The sequence below is a fragment of the Clarias gariepinus genome, unplaced genomic scaffold, assembly GCF_024256425.1.
Source record: "Clarias gariepinus isolate MV-2021 ecotype Netherlands unplaced genomic scaffold, CGAR_prim_01v2 scaffold_30, whole genome shotgun sequence".
Taxonomy (NCBI): Eukaryota; Metazoa; Chordata; class Actinopteri; order Siluriformes; family Clariidae; genus Clarias; species Clarias gariepinus.
Window position 1 is genome coordinate 725,378 of NW_026520997.1, and position 21,561 is coordinate 746,938.

The 21,561-nt window shown below is 40.9% G+C and overlaps 1 protein-coding gene across 1 annotated transcript; it reads left to right on the forward strand.

The window, feature by feature from the left end:
• Positions 1 to 16,737: 16,737 nt before the first annotated feature.
• Positions 16,738 to 19,608, forward strand: LOC128516956 (cartilage intermediate layer protein 1-like). The gene is made up of 5 exons (XM_053490655.1): positions 16,738 to 16,769; positions 17,796 to 17,820; positions 17,936 to 17,977; positions 18,258 to 18,429; positions 19,242 to 19,608. Exons 1-5 carry the CDS (start codon positions 16,758 to 16,760, stop codon positions 19,339 to 19,341), a joined length of 351 nt encoding a protein of 116 aa, XP_053346630.1. The 5' UTR covers positions 16,738 to 16,757; the 3' UTR covers positions 19,342 to 19,608.
• Positions 19,609 to 21,561: the final 1,953 nt, after the last annotated feature.

Below are 21,561 nucleotides of genomic sequence, written 5' to 3' on the forward strand. Positions count from 1 at the left end.
CTAATACCTCTCATCCCTCCCCGCTGAGAGAGCTCGACCAATTTAAGTCTCTGGAGGCCTCTGGATGTGAGAGGTTACAGCATCACCCGGGAACCGAACCAGCGATCTCCGGATGATAGGACGAGCACTTTACCACTGCGCCACTCGGAGGCCCCCACAAATTATAACTACTTTAATTACTATAACTGCTATTAGTTGTTGTCACATCGTGCGCCCAAATCAATATCGCTCCTCGCTCACTCCGAGGCCCACTAGATAGGCGGCCTCCTCTATCTGCAGGTGTGTGAAGGAGCTGGGGCGTGGAATTAGGCACAGGTGGTAAGCCATTGCCACTAATGATCCAGGACTTCTCAGAGAGATGGAGAGATGGAGAGAGCTGAGAGGGGTCGGTCCGGCTATCCGCCGGAGGCAGGAGCTGCTGTCCACACGAGCCCACGCTGCCACTCTGCTGTCCACCGCTCACCAGCCTGTGCTTGCATGCCAGCGGGGCACTGCCCACCAGTCCTGCCCTTTTCGTTCCATCCTCGCTATTTTAACCCTTTCCTTCCCCATTTTTAAAAATAAATTACCCTTTTCCCCGTAAGATATCGCCTCGTGCCCGTGCTTTATGGTGCCACCTGTGCAACATGGGTCGAACGCATTACAGTTTTTTTTTCACTTTATTTCATTTTGGTTGATGTTCTGGATTTTACAATCTAAATGTGTTGTAATTTCAGTACTATTTTGCTGTGTTTATGGGAGTTTGTGTTTATTGTTGACTGCAGATCAATCCCTGCTATCCGTTATCACCCAGATGAGGATGAGTCATGACTCACATCAAAGCCCCCATTGATGCCACTGTAGACCCCCATCAGTATGCGTACAAGACAAATCGCTCTGCAGATGACGCCATCTCATCAGTGATCCATACAGCCCTTACACACCTGGAGAATAAGAATTCCTACGTCCGCCTGCTTTTCCTAGACTTTTCCTCTGCCTTCAACACCATCTCTCCACAGACATTAATTCTAAAGCTTTCCTCTCTTGGCTTAAGCCCTTCAGTAGGGAACTGGGTCCTAGACTTCCTGACCAACAGATCTCAAACTGTCGGGATCCATGACACCATCTCCTCCACCATCACCATCAGCACAGGCTCGCCTCAAGGTTGTGTGCTGAGCCCCCTCCTGTTCACTCTGTTGACGTATGACTGCATAGTGAGACACTCCAGCTGTCATATAGTCAAATTCGCAGATGACACAGCAGTAGTGGGACACATCACTGACAATGATGAATCTTATTACAGAGAGGAGGTAGAACAACTGGTACAGTGGTGTAGGGAAAATAACCTCTGCATCAATGTAAAAAAGACCAAAGAGATGGTGGTGGACTTCAGAAAGGACAAGCGAACTCCTCTCCCCCTACACATTGATGGAGCAGCTGTGGAAGTGGTCTTCAGCTTTAAGTATCTAGGCGTCCATATAGCTAAGGACTTAAACTGGAGCATCAACACCTCGGGCCTGATTAAAAAGGCCCACCAGCGCCTCTACTTCCTTAGGAAGTTAAAACGAGCTGGGCTTGGAAGACTTCTATCGAGGAGCGGTTGAAAGAATCATCAGCTCCTACATCACTGTGTGGCATGGCAATAGCACCGTAGCTGAGAAGAAAGCCCTGCAGAGAGTAGTTAAGGCTGCACAGAGGATAGTGGGGAGCAGGCTCCCCTCTATCACTGAACTGTACACTGCAGGATGCAGAGGAAGAGCCCTCCGCATTATTAAGGACTCCACCCACCCTGCACATGCTCTATTTCAACCTCTTTCCTCGGGCAGAAGGCTGAGGAGCCTTCAGTGCAAGACCACCAGGCTCAAAAACAGCTTTTACCCTGAAGCAATTAGACTGCTGAACTCTAGCTGTGCTCTGTAGGTCCTCTCCCATTAAACACAATCAAACTCTTAGTGTAATATATAACTCTATGGTGCAATACATATATATAACCCTATAAGTCGAATATACAATGTGTGCAATACAGCCTCTGAAAATGTGCAATACACTATGTACAGTTTATGTCCAATTTCCTGCATAATATATCTCTGACTGCTCTTATTAATATTAATGTATATACATATTTACACCCTCATATTTACACTACCATGCTATCTCTGTGGCTTAAACGGGACCTGGGTCCTAATTTCGTACCAGAACATGGAAGTGTGCTGTTATGACAATAAAGCTTCTTGAATCCTTGAATCCTTGAATGGGTTCCCTGTTGAGTCTGGTTCCTCTAAAGGTTTCTTCCTATTACCATCTCAGGGAGTTTTTCCCTCAGCACCGTCACCCTCGGCTCGTTCATCAGGGACGATCTGATTATTCTGATTCACACACACTTATAATAATTCTTTTGATTGTATAAAGCTGCTTTGCGACAATTGTTAAAAGTGCTATACAAATAAAATTGAATTGTTAAACTTTTAATTTTATTGTGAAGTGTTATTTAGTAAAAGTCTGCATTCACATGTCATTAGAGAACAGCTGTCTGCATCAGCCAAGGCCAGGACCGTCTTCATCAGTCTGTAGCTTTAAATGAACTTTTGAGGAAGTGAATATTCCTAGCCAATCAGAATGCAAGGACCAGAAATGGCTGGGATTGAAGGAATCCATTGTTTTAAACCCACTCTTCTTCTTGACCTTTTCAGGTATTTCCTTTGCTATTTTTTTGGTGTTTTTTTTCTGCATTTCTGAAAAAACAAACTAAGGGGAAATAAGGATGTGCAGTAGTGATTGATTTGATGTGTTTACTGTAGGCAAGTTTGGTTATTTACTAATTATACTAATTATACTAGCCAAGCCCTTCTCAAGAGGTGTGTGTGTGTGTGTGATTTACTTAAAGTCTTAGTGAGAAGAACTGCAATTAAAAATGTGTCTCACTACAACACAGAGACACTCCCTTGACTGGCACTTGACCACACCCACCAGCCCAAAGTCTTTGATTCCTGATACTAACGGCTGTCTTTGGCTGAGTTAAGAGTAAAGTACTCCCACATTGCTTTTTGTTTCTTTGAAGTTTTTTCCCTTAAGTTGTATGTCAGCTCATTCACAGTTAACTAAAAATTGATCTGTAATGTTACCAGGAAATTTAATTCATTGGCATTTAACTTGGTCAATGACATCAGTCAATTGTGTTAATTGTTTGTAGCACCCCATCAGTCCCACTTCAGCAATGAAGTCACTACCGATTCCAAGCACGCGTGAGAAGCTGTAGTGGAGGTGATAACGGTGCTCCAGTTATGGGGTTAAACTTTTACACCCGCTTGTACAGCACTTCATTGCGTGTTAAGCGAGCTGTTTCCTGACTTGATCACACTGGGTCAAACCGCCTGTGTTTTCCCAGTGACCAGTGTGTAAGCAGAGACTGGTCTCTCTCTGAAGAATCAAATTAAAACAGTCTGATGAAGTGATTCGAAAGTTGCAAAGACACACTGAGAACATATTTAATTTTAAGTCTGCAATCTGCTCAGTTTTCTTTCCCCTGATGCAGCTTTAGAGTACCTCAGTATAAACCTTATACCTTACAGTGTGTGTGTGTGTGTGTGTGTGTATATATATATATATATATATATATATATATATATATATATATAAATAAAATGTGTATAGGAAAAGCAGTTTTGATTTCTACCTAAGGATAATTCCAGCAGCAGAGTATCACACCCTTATATACATGTAAAAAGACTGACTGGAATACATTTTGTGTTGCCTTAATAATACTGTATGTGTTCATTTCTTTTGTGCAGTTTACAGTACAGTATGTAATCTTTTAGGCTGTGCTTGTTTCGTGTTTAAAGCGTGACAGAGCTCGCCACTGCTTAGACGACTACACTGAGGAAAATCTGGTGAGTAATTCTCTCTTATTTCTGTGTGTAAATTTACATTGTCTCGTCAGCGTCAGAGTGAAACCTGCAGGCAGCATAAAGGAGTTGGTGAGTTTCATTTTCTCAGAGTTTTAGTGAGACACTGATGATACAGTAGGTCTGTCTACCCCCTCATTAGCATTAGGAGATCAGAGATCATTATATGCCCATGACCTCGTGTTGTGGGTTAAATATCCTATAACTAGTGTGCAGTTCTATAACATTATTATGGGTAAACTCAGACTCAGACATGAATCATTGCCTGACCTTGTTATCTTAAGATGCTCTCAAATATCTAGGAATATGTATTTCCTGCTATTTTACTTCCTTATTTAAGGCTAACTATATCCTTCAGGTAAACCAAATGAAGGCTGATTTTTAGAGATGCCAGTAACGATAACTATGAGTCCTAGAATTCTTTATTTGTGTTCTTAGTCATTTTACAGCTCAATTTTAAATAATTATTAATATAACAACCAATAACAACAAATTATTGATATAAGAATCTTTAACTTTCTGTATTTGGAAAAACATGTTCCCATGGGTTATTATAAGTATCTTCTAGAAAATAAAGAGGTAGTGAGGAAGGTTGAATAGTCCTTCCCAGCTTTATCCACTTTTACTGAACATTGGATGTCCAAAAGGTCCTGTTTTGGCTCCAGTGATCAGACAGAGACTGGAGTGTGCTTGAGACACAGTGCTGTTAATCCTCATCACCCTCGAGCACGGGCTCCCTTCTGAGTCCTCTGGAGGTTTCTTCCTCATGTAATGCAGGGAGATTCACCTATGGGCTGGCCATTTAGGACAAACTGAAAAAACACACATTTATACTTTTATACATTATATATCATGTTGTTGCCTATCAAAACCACTTTCTGATCTCTCTTTATTAGGGTTAATTAAAGAACCTTAAAGAGTGTGTACAGTAGCTGCTCATTATAGCGCTTTAAATTTGAACTCTAGCTTTTTTCCCCACTAGATCTTTTTTGTCCTTTTGATTGCTGGTAAGTTCTGAAAAACTAAATTCTTCTTCTTCATCACTGATAGAAAGTGTCCATGATATAATCGACTAGTTCATGTATTAATGTTATAAATCCAATGCTTTTATTTGCTGCTGTGCTGCAATCAGCAAAGAGCGAAAAAAGTTTGGGTACATGCCAGTCACTGATCATCTGTTACAATTATATATACAGCCAGGGGAAATTATGCATAAACACATTTATATTATACTTTTTGCACAGCTTTTTATTTAAACATTTTTGGAAGCAACATCCTTATTTTGTGCAAAATAAAGCAATGCTTCAAAGCCTTTTAGTGTAATTACATATCCTGATTTCTTCCTGATACAACATTTTTTATAAAAATGTGGATTAACAGAATATCGAAAAAAGGATATATATATATATATATATATATATATATATATATATATATATATATATACTGTGAAATTATCTGAGTCACATGTGAGCTGTTTCAAGCACTTTTATTGAAACAGGCTGTAATCAAAGGAAGGAAGGCAGGCTTTTATCCCCTGTTTAAAACATGCTGCAACACTCACCAATGAAATAAAATTTTAAAAGAAGACACCAAGACTCTAAAACTTTATTAGATAAAAAATAGGCCAGTATCTGTGAGTCATATTTAACAACAATAACAGAATGAACAATATACATGTGTACATACATGTGTTTTCTAGTTCAATTTAAAAACCTTTAACAGAGCTGGTATAAAATCTATAGAACTAGCTATCCAGTTTATTAGGAAAACATACACACCTGAAAATGTATGGAGGTCTCCATGTGGCAGCAGCACAATGCAGATAAATCATACAGATATAGGACATCAGTTTGTGTTTAGAAACTGATGAGCTCCTGGGATTTTCACATCCACCAGTCTCTATTCTACATACAGTAGAATGGTACAAAAACTATAGCTGAAATATGCACTCTTACAATCCTAGAAAAGCATCTGAGAACACCCAATACGTTACATTTTGAGCTGGATGTGCTACAAAACCAGAAGACCACATCAGGCTCCACTCTTATAGCTCAGGCATAATCCTGTTTCTTCTTCATTTATCTAAACATCCTAGAAGAATCCTATAGCATTAAACAGCCTGGAGTGTGTTATTCTGCTGACGCTGAGTCTGTCATTCTCTACTCAAATTCAATGTTTTCCATTTGGACCCTGAGTCAAGTGCACTGTAATTGAGAGGACAGCATGGAAGACAACCTTATATCAGATCCAAGTGTTTATGAAAAAGGAAAAGAGGAGATGTAGTGCTACTACAACTTCTATACAAATTCATATTATAAGAAAGGATTTTGAATGTATCCCCAAGTAAAGGTCACCAAAATCATCAAACACTATAAAGAAACTGAGTTCCATGAAGACTGTCTCAGGTAAGAAAGACCAACTGCTACCTCTGCTGCAGAGGATAAGTTTATTAAAATAATCAGGTTCAGAAACTGGTCATGTAGTGGTTACCACTTTGGACTTGTACCTCCAGGGTTGAGGGTTCGCCTCCCCCCTTTATTCTATGTGTAGAGTTTGCACGCTTTCTCAATGCTTTGTGGGTTTCCTTCAGGTACTACGGTTTCCTCCCACAGTCCAAAGACGTGCAGATTAGGCTGATTGGTGTTTCCACCAACTTTTGTTTTTTCAATAGAAAGTGGGTCATGTGACACATCAAACTGATTGGGAATTTCACAAGAAAAACAATGGTGTGTTTGGTTTTAACGTAACTTTATTCTGTCATTAGTTATTTACAAGTTTCTGACCACTTATAAAGCAGTTATTAGCAGTTTGCTAACTGTAGCATGGGAGATATGTGGTCTCATAGGGTGTCTTGCATTGAAATATGCTGCAATGACCCGGTTACTGTTCACCAGACATCAACACACAATTTCTATCCGCTCCTCACATGTCATTAGTATGTAATCTGCTAATAACTGCTTTATAAGTGGTCAGAAACTTGTATGAAACATTTGTGTTTAAGTTAATGTGGAGTCCAGTTCTGAAATATGGAGCGACTGCAGTCACGAGTCTTTAGAAAACAGCTGTCTGCATCAGCCGAGGACAGGACCGTCTTCATGGTAAAGTGGAACCGTCCCCAGTCACCACATGCATCCCAGACAGACCACACGGGGCGTCCATGTGACGAGATCTCCAACCAGAAGAGGGACACCAGGACAAGTCAGACAGGTCCAGAGGACAGAGGGGGTCTGGATCACTGGCAGCTCAGGACAGAGAGAGAGAGAGAGAGAGAGAGAAGAGAGAGAAAGAGAGAAGACAAGACTAGAGTAGGAGAGATAACAGTTAGGTATGGTCACAGTCACGTCATGTATAAGGTGAATGTATGTTTAGTGCAGAGTGTAAGCAGGGACTCCGGCAGAACATAAATCTAACATAAATTAACACCACAACACTATCGGAACCAGCTAGCAAATTAAGAGACCCAATTAGCTGACTAGCTCAGATATGACAGATTTACATTTTTTATTTTTTAAGTTAACCTAAAACTACTTCTATACAAAAAAGAGACAACAATAGACAACATACAACTAAGTGCACGTGCAGATGTGCAAACAAAGAGCTACAGAGTGACAAACAACAACGTAACACGTTTCAGTACTTTTGTACTAATGAGGTATGAGTTGAGGTAGTGGGAGGAGAAACAATAAACATTTAACATTCCTGAGTAGCAGCAATGATTTACAAATAAAAATGTGTGTGTGTAATTCACTTAAAAAAGTCTTAGTGAGGACGCATCTCACTGCAACACACAGACACTCCCTTTACTGAGTGGCATGTGTTCACACCCCGCCAGCCCAAAGTCTTTGTTTCATGATGCTAGCGGTTGTACTTGGCTGAATTAAGAGTGAAATGCTCCCACAACGGTTTTTGTCTTGTTATTCTGCTATTGTTTCCTTCATTCCAGTAAGTATACATCTGTAATGACGGTACCAGCTAATCAACAATTAAATTCGTTAGCAACTAATTTGGTAAATTCTATCAACTATGTCAATTATTTGTCGCACCGCTACTGCCCACTTTAGCCATAAGATGACTACTGACTCCCCTTATTGATTTCAAATGTGCACAACAAGATGTAGTGGTGGTGATTATGGTGCACCATTTATGGGGTTAAACCTTTGCACCGATTTGCAAAGCACTTACTGTAATTGCGAGTTGAGCAAGCTGTACCCTGACTAGATCACGCTGGTGTTTTCCCAGTGTCAAGTGTGTGAGCAGAGAGTGGTCTCTCTAAAGAATCAAATTAAAACAGTGTGATGACACACTAAGAAGATAATTTCAAGTCTGCAATCTGCTCAGTTTTTTCCCCCTGATGCAGCTATAGAGTATCTGAGCCTCACACCACAAACAAACTTTTTAGTTGTTAGGGTTTTTAATTTTTAATTTTTAATCATTAGGGTGCGTAGGAAAATTCCTGGCAGGGTTGGTGACCTGAGAAGAACTTGCAACAAACAGAAAAACAGAAAAATGGTATACAATAAACCATATGTTTGCATCTAGCACAGGTTTTATAGTTGTAGAGTACATAAAGCTCACAACATCAGCTAGTGCTACTAGTGGCGATTTTGCCTTCTACTAGTTAACTAAATATTTGAGCTTCATTAGGTAACTAGTAAAGAGCCTGTTTCTAGTCCTACTAATGGTTATTTTTCGACTCCTTGTTTATGGGCTCCCTGGGATGTAAAGCAACCAGTCACTCCACCGTCAACAAACCTGAGTGTTCCACGAGAGTTAGGAAGACAGCATCTAAACATACCAGTTCACCTAATACTCTACGACCATGAGTCCCCCAGATCTGCTCCTTTACGTTGATCTATTTATAAAAATGCTTGATTAAATAGCCTCAGACTGTGTCTGAGTCCCGAACACTAATTGGAAGACTTCTATTCCATAACTTTGGGGCTTTGTAAAAAAAAGCTCTGCCCCCAGCTTTAGTTTTCATAATACTTGGTACTGACAAGCAACCTGCATCATTTGATCGAAGTAGGCGTGGCGGATTGTAAGACACTAGCAGTTCATTTAGATACTGCAATGCGAGACCATTTAATGCTTTATATGTCAAAAGTAGTTTTTTAAAATCAATGCAAAATTTCACAGGGAGCCAATGAAGTGAAGATAAGATAGGGGTGATGTGCTCATATCTTCTGGTTCTAGTGAGGACTCTCGCTGCTGCATTCTGGACTAGCTGAAGCTTATTTATGCACCTAGTTGAACAACCAGACAGTAAGGCGTTACAATAATCCAACCTAGACGTGATAAAAGCATGAACTAGTTTTTCTGCATCTTTTAATGACAATATATTCCTTATCTTGGCAATATTTCTGAGGTGAAAGAATGCTATCCTAGTATAATTATATAAATGAGCTTCAAATGAAAGATTGGAATCTATAATCACATCAAGATCTTTTACTGAAACAGAAAGGCCATCCAGAGTTACTGTGTCATTAGAAACTACTTCTGGCTCCATATAGTCCTATTAGCAGAACTTCTCTCTTGTTAAAATTAAGCAGAAAGAGTTAATTAGCCTCCTATATCTAATGTCCTTCACACATTGCTCAACTTTATTAAGCTGGTGACACTCATCTGGCTTTTATTGTGTCATCAGCATAACAGTGAAAACTTATACTATGCTTATGAATTGTTATGCAGTCGAAGCATGTAGGCCTAAAACAGAACCGTGTGGAACACCAAACTTTACTTTAAAGTCGTCCCCATTTAAATGTATAAACTGAGAACAATTAGTTAAATAAATTTTCTCTAATTAAACAAGTTGATTATGGCTGGAACTAGCAACAACCACAGATAATTTATTAGCCACGGTTAAACAAAGCTGTGAGGAAGACATTGAGTGGATGAACGAGGATGAGGAAATTGGTAAAAACTTGATCCGTTTAAACGCCCGAACCCGAGGAAGGTAAAAATAAAATTTCTAACAGTGTTGTTCTTAACGCCATCCAGAGGCAGATTCCCAAAGCGAGCATATCCAGGCTTTCAAGTGGCAACTTAAGGAAAACACTAAAGTGGTTGTCATTAAGAAATAAGGGAAGACATCGTTATCTTACAGGAGCAAGTGGACATGTTACAGAAAGTTAACACAGCGCTGCGGGATTTGTGTCTAGATCAGGAAAGATACAAGTGGAAATGGACATTTCAGCTGAACAGCATCCCTGAACAATCAGGAGAAAACACTAGAGGAGAAGCAATTAAGATTTATAAGTTGTCCACCAGTCAACCTTTACAAAACATGATTTCTGGCTGGGCCAGAAAACGAAAGCCAATGTTCCCAGAAAAATGTCCAGATTTGCAACGATTTCACAATTTGCTTTAGACTATAAAAAAGATCACGGCTCATCACATAAAGGCCTGGGCTCATCACATCACTCAGTCATTGAGTTCGCCCCTGCTGGTTCCGACGCTGCGCTTACTACTCGTGAGTACTCACCTATTTTGGGTTTGTGTTGTTAGAACGCGAGTTTATTTGTGTCAACTCTTGCTCTCGCTCGGAGGAAGTTAAAAATAATACGCATGGCTATCCTGCCGACTCACGCTATTTCCGCGTTTGTGTTTACCGTCCATGCTACACGAATTAACTGCTAAGTCTTCTGCTTCATCTCCGGTTATTTCATGACAGAATGACTGAGCCTATATCTGCAGTGAATCCAGCGGATTCCGCTCATCTCTGCGATGTGGTGAACAGGCACACCGAGTTGATCAAGCAGCTGAACGGTGAGATCACAGGTCTTCGCAGCAGCGTCCAAGACGTCGCTGTCGCGGGCAATTTCGTCTCTTTTCGGCTGGAAGGTTTCATCCAATTGGCCCTTCCGGATAGACCAACGCCTGCTTTCTCGCCCGAAGCCAGCCCCTCGGACCCTGCCGCTCACCACACCATCGCTATCCTACACCACGCCCAGCTTCTCCACTTACTTCTCCCACGCCCCGGTTCCTGACGCACGATCTACCTTCACCCCCACAGTCACCGGACCCATCGGATCTCCACGTCCCGCCGTGACCGCTGCAGAACGGGAGTTGGACCTTCGGAGCGCCTACAACTTGGTGCGCATCAGAGAGAGCGATGAGTGGAAGACGGCCTTTATTACCCCTACCGGACACTATGAGACCCTAGTAATTCCATTTGGACTGTGCAAAGACCCTTAAGCAACTTCAACGGTTTCACGGGTTTGCAAATTTCTATCGTCGCTTTATCCGGGACAACAGTACAGTTGCCGTGCCCTTAACCGCACTGACTTGTCCATCATCTTTCCCTTTTAACCTCAACTCCACCGCTATCTCCGCATTCAAGAAACTCTGCCACTGTTTCACAATCGCTTCCTCCATCCTGACGCTAGCAAAACATTCGTTGTGGAGGTGGATGCTTCAGATGTGGGCACTGGGGCTGTTCTCTCCCAGCGTGGTCCAGATCAAAAACTACATCCATGTAGTTTTTTCCAAAAATTCGACAATACTCAGCAGCGATACGGAGTAGGGGACCGTGAGTTGCTGGCCATAAAGTGGGCTTTGGAGGAATGGCGTCACTGGCTCCAGGGCGCCAGGGAGCCATTCATTATCTGGACCATCAAAACCTCATCACCATCCGGAACCTAAGACAACTAAACATTTACATTTAGGCATTTGGCAGACGTTCTTATCCAGAGCGACTTACAAAAAGTGCTTTAATGTTTACATCATTGGATACATACTTACACTGGGTTAACTAGGTTAATAACTAATTGCCATTAGTCCAACACAACTGGGAAGAGTTTTTTGTTGTTGTTGTTTTTTTTCGGGGGAGGGGTTAGTCCAAGTACTGGAGAAACAGATGCGTCTTGAGTCGTTGTGTAAAGATAGTCAAAGTCTCCCGAGGCAGGCGCAGTGGGCGTTGTTTTTTGAACATTATAATTTCCACCTTTCCCGCCCGGAGTCCAAAAACACCAAAGCTGACGCCCTCTCTCAACATGAGGTAGATGCCCCGGGCGGACCCCACGCCTGTCCTTACGCTTTCAAAGATCATCGCACCACTGCAGTTAGACCTGGAAACAAGGGTCTGCCAGGCGCAGACCACAGAGGCCGAAACCGGCAGGTGTGCCGCCTGGACGACGCTACGTGCCCAGCACCATTCAATTCAATTCAATTCAATTCAATTTTATTTATATAGCGCTTTTAACAATGGTCATTGTCTCAAAGCAGCTTCACAAAAATGAAAGAAGTCCATTAAAAAATAATAATAAAAAGTAATAATAAAAAATTATAAATAATAATAATAATAAATTGTGTATGTGTGAAAAAAATGCGTTTAGATAAAAATGAGATGAATGAATGAAATGTCAGAGAAATGTCTCTGATGAGCAAGCCAAGGGTTATCACCCATCCTCATTTTCTATTAACAGATAGAGATAATATAACGTCATGTGTGTTATGCAGCTGACAATATATTGCAAGTACAATATAACAGAAATTCTTTAAATTAACATGAAGTCCAGTTCAGCAAAGGGAGTCAGTAGGTGCAGAGGGCAGATGGGGTCTGGATCACTGGGAGCACAGGAGCGGGATGTGTAACTCCAACCATCATAAAGCAGAATCCAGCTGGAGCTGGTCCTTCTCTGGATGCCTCAGGATCCTCACAGGGTTGGCCTTTGTCTACTGAAGCTGGTACAATCTCCAGATGCCTCGGGATGGGTAGAAAAGTACAGAACAGATGGAGAGAATTAGCGTAGTTGCCATTCAGGATAGATGTATTGAAGTAGGAAGTTATGGGATGAGTTACGCGTATGCCAGATTAAAGAGATGCGTCTTGAGTCTACTTTTAAACTGGGAAACTGTGTCTGTCTGGAAGGCTATTCCAAAGCTTTGAAGCTAAATATAAAAAAGCCCTACCCCCCTTTGTAGATTTTGAAATTCTGGGAATTACAAGAAGTCCAGAGTTTTGTGATCTTAAGGAGATGGTGGATTATAGCGTATCAGCAGACTGGTTAGGTATGTGGGAGCTAAACCATTTAAAGCCTTGTACGTAAGTAATACTATTTTGTAATTAATTCTAAACTGAACAGGTAGCCAGTGCAGGGATGATAATATTGGGGTTATATGATCATATTTTCTGGATCTAGTGAGAACCCTGGCGGCTGCATTTTGGACTAACTGAAGCTTGTTTATTGAGGATGCAGGACAACCACCTTGTAATGCATTACAATAATGAATGCATGAACTAGCTTTTTTGCATCAGATACGGATAAGATGCTCCTAAGTTTGGCAATATTTCTAAGATGGAAAAAGGCTGTTTTTGTGATATTGAAAATATGATTTTTTAAAGGACAAGTTACTGTCTAATATCACGCCCAGGTCTTTTACTGTTGAGCTGGTAGTAACAGTACATCCTTCTAAACGCAGGCTGAATTGTGAAAGCTGTTGTGTGCTGGTTTTTGGGCAGATGAGTAATATCTCTGTCTTGTCTGAGTTTAGTAAAAGAAAGTTATTGGTCATCCAATTTTTTATGTCCTGGACACACTCGGTTAATCTAGACAACTTAGGTATTTCGTCTGGTTTTGTTGAGATATATAATTGGGTATCATCAGCATAACAATGGAAACTAATCCCATGTCTTCTAATGATGTTACCCAAGGGAAGCATGTATATTGAGAAGAGGAGAGGTCCTAAAACTGACCCTAGTGCGACCCCATATTTCATTGGCATTACACCAGACAGTTCTCCATTTAGATCTACAAAATGGTATCGATCAGACAGGTATGATCTAAACCATTTTAATGCCTGTCCCTGAATACCTATGTGATTTTGTAAGCGATCTATGAGAATATTATGATCTATAGTGTCGAATGCAGCACCAAGATCAAGCAAGACTAGTATTGAGATGCAGCCTTGGTCTGAAGCTAATGCAGTTTTTGTACTATGATGGGGCCTGAAACCTGACTGAAATTCTTCAAGGATGTTGTTTTCCTGCAAGAATGTGCATATTTGTGCTAATACTACCATGAGATCGTAAGTTCTCCAGTGGGGTCACTCCTCTCCCATTTCGGGACATCCGGGCACGCGACGCACCCTCCAGTTTTTCCAATGCGACTTCTGATGGCCATCCATCGAGAAGAACGTCAATGAGTTCGTCCAGGCATGCCCAGTGTGCACCAGGGCGAAAGAGACAAATTAACCAACATCAGGAAAACTTCAACCTCTCCCGGTTCCTCGTCGGCCCTGGACGCACATTACCGTCGACTTTATCACGGGCCTGCCGGTCTTCGAGGGAAAAGACACCATCATGACCATCATCGATCGGTTCTCTAGGGCTGTGCACCTGGTGGCCCTCGCCGGACTTCCATCAGCAAAAAATACAGCCGAGCTGATATTAGAGCACAAAGTCTGTCTGCAAGGGTTCCCAAAGGACATCGTCTCAGACAGAGGGCCCCAGTTCACTGCCAGGCTCTGGAAGGCCTTCTCCCATCTGATCGACTCCACCTGCAGTCTCTCATCTGGATATCACCCCCAGACTAACGGTCAGACAGAGCGGGTCAACCAACAACTGGAGTGCTCTCTGAGATGTTTTATAACTGATCGTCAGCCCTCCTGGGGAGAACTTTCACATAACCTCCACGTCTCATCTGCCATGAAGCTAAGCCCATTTGAGGTATGCTACAGTTTTCAACCTTCGTTGTTCAACCATCAAGAACCGGAGGTTGATGTACCGTCAGCCCAACAGTTGGTCCGCAGGTGTTGGCGGTTGTGATATCAAGCAAATCAGGGCATTCAACAAGCCAACGCCTGCTACACCACCCAATATTGCTGTCAACACCCTCCTGGACGATTGTACCATGTAGGTGACAAGGTATGGCTCTCCACAAGAAATCTTCACCCTCACACCAAGTCACGGAAACTATCACAAGGTTCATCGGCCCTTACCGCATCACCCTCCGGATAAATTCAGTAATCTACCGGCTCCAGCTGTCTGCGGCGCTCCGGATCCACCCGGTATTTCACATATGTCAACTGAAACGCTTCACCACCTCTCCTATGATTCTACCCACCCGCCCCCAGCTCCTCCTCCCTGGATCACTGACGGTGGTCCCGCCTATACCGTGTGCCAGATCCTCAATATACCCAGTACTTGGTTGTTTTGGAGGGCTACGGCCCCAAGGAGCGGTCTTGGATTTCGGTCCGGTTCATTCCCGTCAGGAGCCGGTCCTGGCCAGGGGGGTACTGTCATGCGCACTCGCTCCGCGACCGGCACTAGGACCCGAAAGTAGTACAATCGCGACACAGGAAGCATAAAAGGAGACAAAATGGCGCATCACATCGCTCAGTCATTGAGTTCGCCCATGCTGGTTCCGACGTCACGCTTCCTACTTGTGAGTACTCACCTATTTTGGGTTTCTCTTCCTGTCGAGTCTGTTCTGTTAGAACGCGGGTTTATTTGTGTAAACTCTTGCCCTTGCTCAGGGAGAGTGTTCTAATAATAATACGCGTGGTTATTATGCCGACTAACGCTATTTCCGCATTTGGGTTTACCGTCCATGCTACATGGGCTAACTGCTAAGTCTTCTGCTTCATCTCCGCTTAGTTTATGACACCAACATAGATGAAATTCCAATGAAAATGAAATAAAGTACCTGGGTCTTTTTAAATTAGTAAATTTAAAATACTTAATTAATTATTAAATTAAGTTATTTTAAAGAATCCACATGACATTGAGTTTAAATATTACTCCTGAAATAAAAACTGTTCAGAAATCTTTTAATTATTGGCTTACACATGATTTATCCTTATTTGGTCGAATCTTATTGTCTAAAACAGACATTTTTAAAAGGTTTATTTATAAGCTTATTTATCCATGTCATTCCCTTTATACTCCATCAAAAACAATAAAATAATTTAACTCCATAATGTTTGAATTCATATGAAAAAACAAAACTCATTATTTACGTGAATCTCAATTAGTCAAGGATTATGAAAATGGGGGTCTAAGAACCGTGGAACTTGAATCTGTAATTGCATCTTTTAGAATCAAATGGTTAAAGAGTGCATTTCTCAGCCTCAGATTTCAAGTCTGCAATCAGATAGTTTTTTTTTTTTTTTTTAGAGTAGCTAAGCCTCACACCATCGTTTAAATGTACAGTACAACAGTTACTGATGTTTTGTTCACATGCCAAACAAACTTGAAATGTGAACTTGTGGAATTATTGACCATTAGGGTGTGTGAGAAGCTTACTGGAAGTGTTGGTGACCTGAAAAGAACTTCCTCCATGCAATAACCGGAGATCAGGAATAACAGAACCATCTTTTTGTGTTAAGGTGTAATTTATAATAAACCGTATGTTTGCATCTAGCACAGGTTTTATAGAGAGATTACTTTATTCATCTCAAAGGGAAATTGCATGTAGCTATAGATTACCTGAAGCCCACAACACACATATCAGTGTACAGTGTTGATCACATACGTTTGAAACCTCAACCATGAAACTAGATGAGTATTTAATAGAGAAAAGTTTGTCAGGGTGTGTAGGTAAAACAGATTCAATTTCTGTTTATGTATAATTATAATAATTGACTGTCACACCCTTATATACATGTCCAAAGATTCAATAAAAGGCTTTTTGTGTTTCCTTAATAATATGCATAATTAAAAAATATTTTGAGCAGTTTAGAGTATATAAGCTGTGCTTGTTTCGGCTTTAAAGCGTCACGGAGCTCGCCGCTGTTCAGACGACTACACTGAGGAAAATTTGAAGCACTGGTAAGAACATGTAGCCTTTGAAATAACGATTACTACAGAACGTTCTCTCCTATTTCTGTGTGTTTTATTGTCTCATCAGCTTTGGAGTGAAATCTACAGGCAGCATGAAGGAGTTGGTGAGTTTCATTTTTTATTATAGTTTTAGTGAGACACTGATGATAGGTTTATTGTGTTATATTTGTTATTTATTAACCTGTAGCCCTCGCCAGGGTCGTGCAATGTCCACTTTACTCTTTGCAGTTGGTTTGGAGCGTCTTCCTAGTGCTCTTAAATCTACCTCCTTGTTTGACTGTATTATAAGATGAGGAACATCTTTATATGCTGATCAACTCTTGTTGTATGTTAATGACCCTATAATGAGTCTGCAACTGTGTCATTATTAAGTCAATTCAGATTCTGGTTCTAAATTAAATCATTAATTAATAACATTTTCAGATGATACATGAATCATTGCCTGATGTCTCAACTATCTAGGAATATGTATTTCCTGCTATTGTTTGTCTCTGTTTAAAGCTAACTATATCCTTCAGGTTAACAAATGAAGGCTGATTTTAAGGCTGTAGCTGGAAGAGTCCAATGAGTGAAGATAACTATATACATGTACTTCTGAGGGGTCTTTATCTGTTTTAGGGCTTGCCAGCTGTTTTAGTCACTTTGCAGCTCAATTCTATATAAATTCTCAATAATAACAACTGAATCTTTAACTTCCTGTATTAGGAAAAACATGTTCCCATGGGTTATTATAAGTATCTTCTGGAAAATGAAGAGGTAGTGAGGAACGTTGACTGAACATCTGGTATTCAAAAGGTCCTGTTTTGGCTCCAGTGATCAGACAGAGACTGGAGTGTGCTTGAGACACAGTGCTGTTAATCCTCATCACCCTCGAGCACGGGCTCCCTTCTGAGTCCTCTGGAGGTTTCTTCCTCATGTAATGCAGGGAGATTCACCTATGGGCTGGCCATTTAGGACAAACTCAAAAAACACACATTTATACTTTTATACATTATATATCATGTTGTTGCCTATCAAAACCACTTTCTGATCTCTCTTTATTAGGGTTAATCAAAGAACCTTAAAGAGTGTGTACAGTAGCTGCTCATTATAACGCTTTAAATTTGAACTCTAGCTTTTTTCCCCACTAGATCTTTTGTGTCCTTTTGATTGCTGGTAAGTTCTAAAAAACAAAATTTTTCTTCATCACTGATAGAAAGTTTCCATGATATAATCGACTAGTTCATGTATTAATGTTATAAATCCAATGCTTTTATTTGCTGCTGTACAGGAGCTGGCATCACGAAAGTTGCAAGTGCTTCTTGTTGCCAGGGTAAGTCTGAACTTTTCCCAACACTTTCAACTCTAAACATTCATCATCCGCAAGGAATAAATCACTTTAATCAGGTTATTAGTCTATAACAGGAAAATGTGATGAAATAGAGGTACTGAGTTTTTCTCATAATGGCATATCACAAAGTGTTTTATTCCTTTAATATCACATTCTGACCAATCACAATCCAGAATTCAGCAGTGATGTGGGATAAAATAGCTTTTATACTTTAAACTTACAGCTCTTGTCTTTGCACAATGACTGTCTTCCTGTATTTTAGTGTGTTACACTCAGTGGTTCGACCGTGACGACCCCAGTGGGAATGGAGATTATGAAACTCTTAATGAGCTGAGAGCGGAGAACCCGGGAAAGATCTGCAGTTGCCCTACATCCATGCAGGTTCAGGCACTCAATGGTCGTAATGCTACAACTACTGGACAAGTGTTTAGAATGTAAGTCTGTCGTTACTGTGTGTGTGTGTGTGTGTGTGTGTGTGTGTGTGTGTGTGTGTGCCACTCTGAGAGAGAGAGAGAGAGATAGAACAGTGTGACTAAACAGTGTACTGTATTAACAATGCGGTGGTGATCCAGGCGTCCATCAATGAGGAGAACCAGGAACATCCAGCAATACAACACGTCCTTCATAATACTTACCATGAAGTCATGAAATAAAAGTAAATGTTTAACCATTTATGGAGCACTGAGCATATTTATAATTTATTAACCACCAATATAGCTAAATAGCAGGACTATATACTATACTATATAACCTATTTACCTGTTTGTTTAGCTACTAAAATACTTGGTGAATAAACAGACCAGTCAGACCCCCAGTGTCTCCGTACACTGAATGCTAGGACAGATTTTCATTTTGAATCAGTAAAGCTCTTACATTTCTGACAAAATTGTTTATGTGCACTAAAGTGAGACAGCAACTTGTCCTTTAGGTTTCCTAAGGTGTAGTTCAATCAAGTCACGATTAAATCTGAAGTTTTCTACCTTGTGTTTGCACAACAGCATTTAGCTTGAAGCCGGTTTGGCGGTCAGTGACGTGCAGGAGTTTGGCGCTGTTCTGATATTTAGTCAATCAGACATTCTGTCCATGTCAGGATTACCGTAGTCACCCTGGTTTCCCCGAATACCTAACTATATGACTCTGGTGGTGTGGATTAGGTTCTGATACAAATCAATTTTAACATGTAAGAATGCTAATGAAGAATGTTTTACATTCTCTCTCTCTCTCTCTCTCTCTCTCTGTCTCTCAGCTTTGACACAGTAAATGGTTTCGCCTGCAATAATGGTGACCAGCCAAATCGCCAAATGTGCCTGGACTACAAGGTGCGCTTTGCATGCCCATGTTGGTAGTGGCAGAAGACACTTGGCATGACCTGGAAATGCTGCCTGTGTTGCTGGTGCTTAGATACAGGAGCTGATTAATGTACCAGGTTTAGAAAAGATGCCTTTGATCTTATTGTTTTAATCTACATATCACTCTAACAATCACACTCATTGACTTGTTTAATCATTAAAATGTTCGGTTTGTTTATTAAATTCCTGAAGTGGTGTCTGTCCTATTCTGTATTCTTGCTATTTTCATGAAATAAAGCATTAAAGAAGGGTTTTGCACCTTTGTTCAAAAATACACAGTTGTATGCGTATACATTATGAACAAACAAGCAATAAGAACAAACAAACAATCAGAACAAAACAAGAACAACAAAATTTTTTCAGGTTTAATTCAGTAACTTTTAATAGAGCTGTGATGAAAACTATAGAAATAGCAATAAATTTCATTATCAGTTAATTGTACTGTGTTATGAAGTGTACTGTGGTGACACTTCAGTTAGACTTATTTTTTTATTCTAAAAAGGATTTTATAATCCAGTTCTACTACACATGTTCATGTTCACATCCAGCATCAGAATGGAGAAATGTCTGAGGGCTGTGACTCTAACACTTACTGGATTGTTGATGCCAGATGGTCTGTTTTGAGGATTTCAGAAATTGCTGAGCTCCTGGGATTTTTACTTCCACCAGTCTCTGGTGTCTCTCCCAGAATGCTGCACCGGAATGAATCTCTAAAAAAAAAGCTCTAAAATGCCCCCCTGCCACAAGTTGCCCCCTCTACATTATCTCTTTCAAATATTATATTAGAACACAAATTATACTTTTACTGGTTTACAAATTACTTTTATTACTATTATAAAAATAAGCAATATAAAAAGCATGTTGTATAGGGAGAAACAAAATATGAATAATACATATATGTATATATGTATTTCATATACAACATGTATATTTTTATATTGCTTATTCTTTAACACTCTCTGTGTGAGAGTGAAAGTGCCGCGGGAGCTCGTGCAGTCCTCTCGCGGCTGTGTTTAATGCAGTGATCAACAGGGTGTATTCCATTCGCGCCTTTGAAGTCCCTGGGGCACCTGACATCCCCCCTCACTTGCCACTCCTTGCAGTTTAGCGTCCGCCACGCGACTCTGCTCCTTATGCCTCCAGAGATTAATGAACAACGATCAATCCCAGCCATGCCCATTCCTGTGGCCCCGGCCCTTCGCACATCTGCACACCAGAGGTGTAAAGTAAAGAATTATATCTACCCGCATTACTGTAATTGAGTAGTTTTTTTGTGTACTTCTACTTTTTAAAGTAGTTTTTAAAATCTGTAATTGATTGATTGATGGCCGGGAAGAACAAACCCGCTAAATTCACAAGAATAATGGAGACAGAAAAAACAGATGCAGATGCATCTGAAAGCGAAATGCCATCAAATTCTTAAGATCAAACCCCTGGCCGCTGTAACGGCCACTACGATGTTGTTATACCACATTATGTATGTATGTATGTTAGTGATGGGTCCGTCATGAACGATTCGTTCTTTTTAAACAAATCTTTAACGAGACCCTGAAGAATGAGTATCTTGGAGAATGATTCGTTCATTTTCTACTAGGCGTGCATGCGCAATTTACCGCAAAACCCCTGTAGGTTATATACAGGAAACAGAATTAAGCAATTCTTCCTCAATGACTCTTCTACTCCAAGTCATTAGTTTTTTTCCCACTGATTTTCTCCCTAATTTAGTTGTGTCCAGTTCCACCCAGTCACTAGGGGGCTCCCACATTAGGGCTACCACTACCACTCAGTCGGGAGGGCTGAAGAACCAGGTGACGCTAGGCCTTTTCGAACTCAGACAGCACACTCGGGGGACAGCGCTATCCACTCCTTCTGCCTGCGTGAGCTCACAGACGCCCCTGATTGGCTGTAGAGATTAATGTAGGACCACTAAGTACCTCCCCTCTGAGGGAGCTTGGCCAATTAGCTCTCTCTAGATTCTCCGGAGCATCACTCAGGAATCGAGCTCGTGATCTCCGGATGACAGGGCAAGAGTTGCTGCCCCTTCCCCAATGTGTGTGAGAAGGAGAGAACGGAGTAGGACCTCAGCTGTGCTGTTCCCCCCAGAAACGCTCTATTCTTTTTCCCTTTTCTTTACTTTTTAATCAAAGTTTTTTTTAATTTATTTTCAAAACACAACTTAACACAACAAAAGAGAACACAAAACCAACCCCCACCCCC

Excerpts from the sequence above, each read along its gene's own strand:
- LOC128516956 (XM_053490655.1), top strand. Across the intron at positions 17,821-17,935 it reads TTGTGTCCTTTTGATTGCTG|GAGCTGGCATCACGAAAGTT; the intron begins GTAAGTTCTAAA and ends GCTGCTGTACAG. Across the intron at positions 17,978-18,257 it reads AAGTGCTTCTTGTTGCCAGG|TGTGTTACACTCAGTGGTTC; the intron begins GTAAGTCTGAAC and ends CCTGTATTTTAG.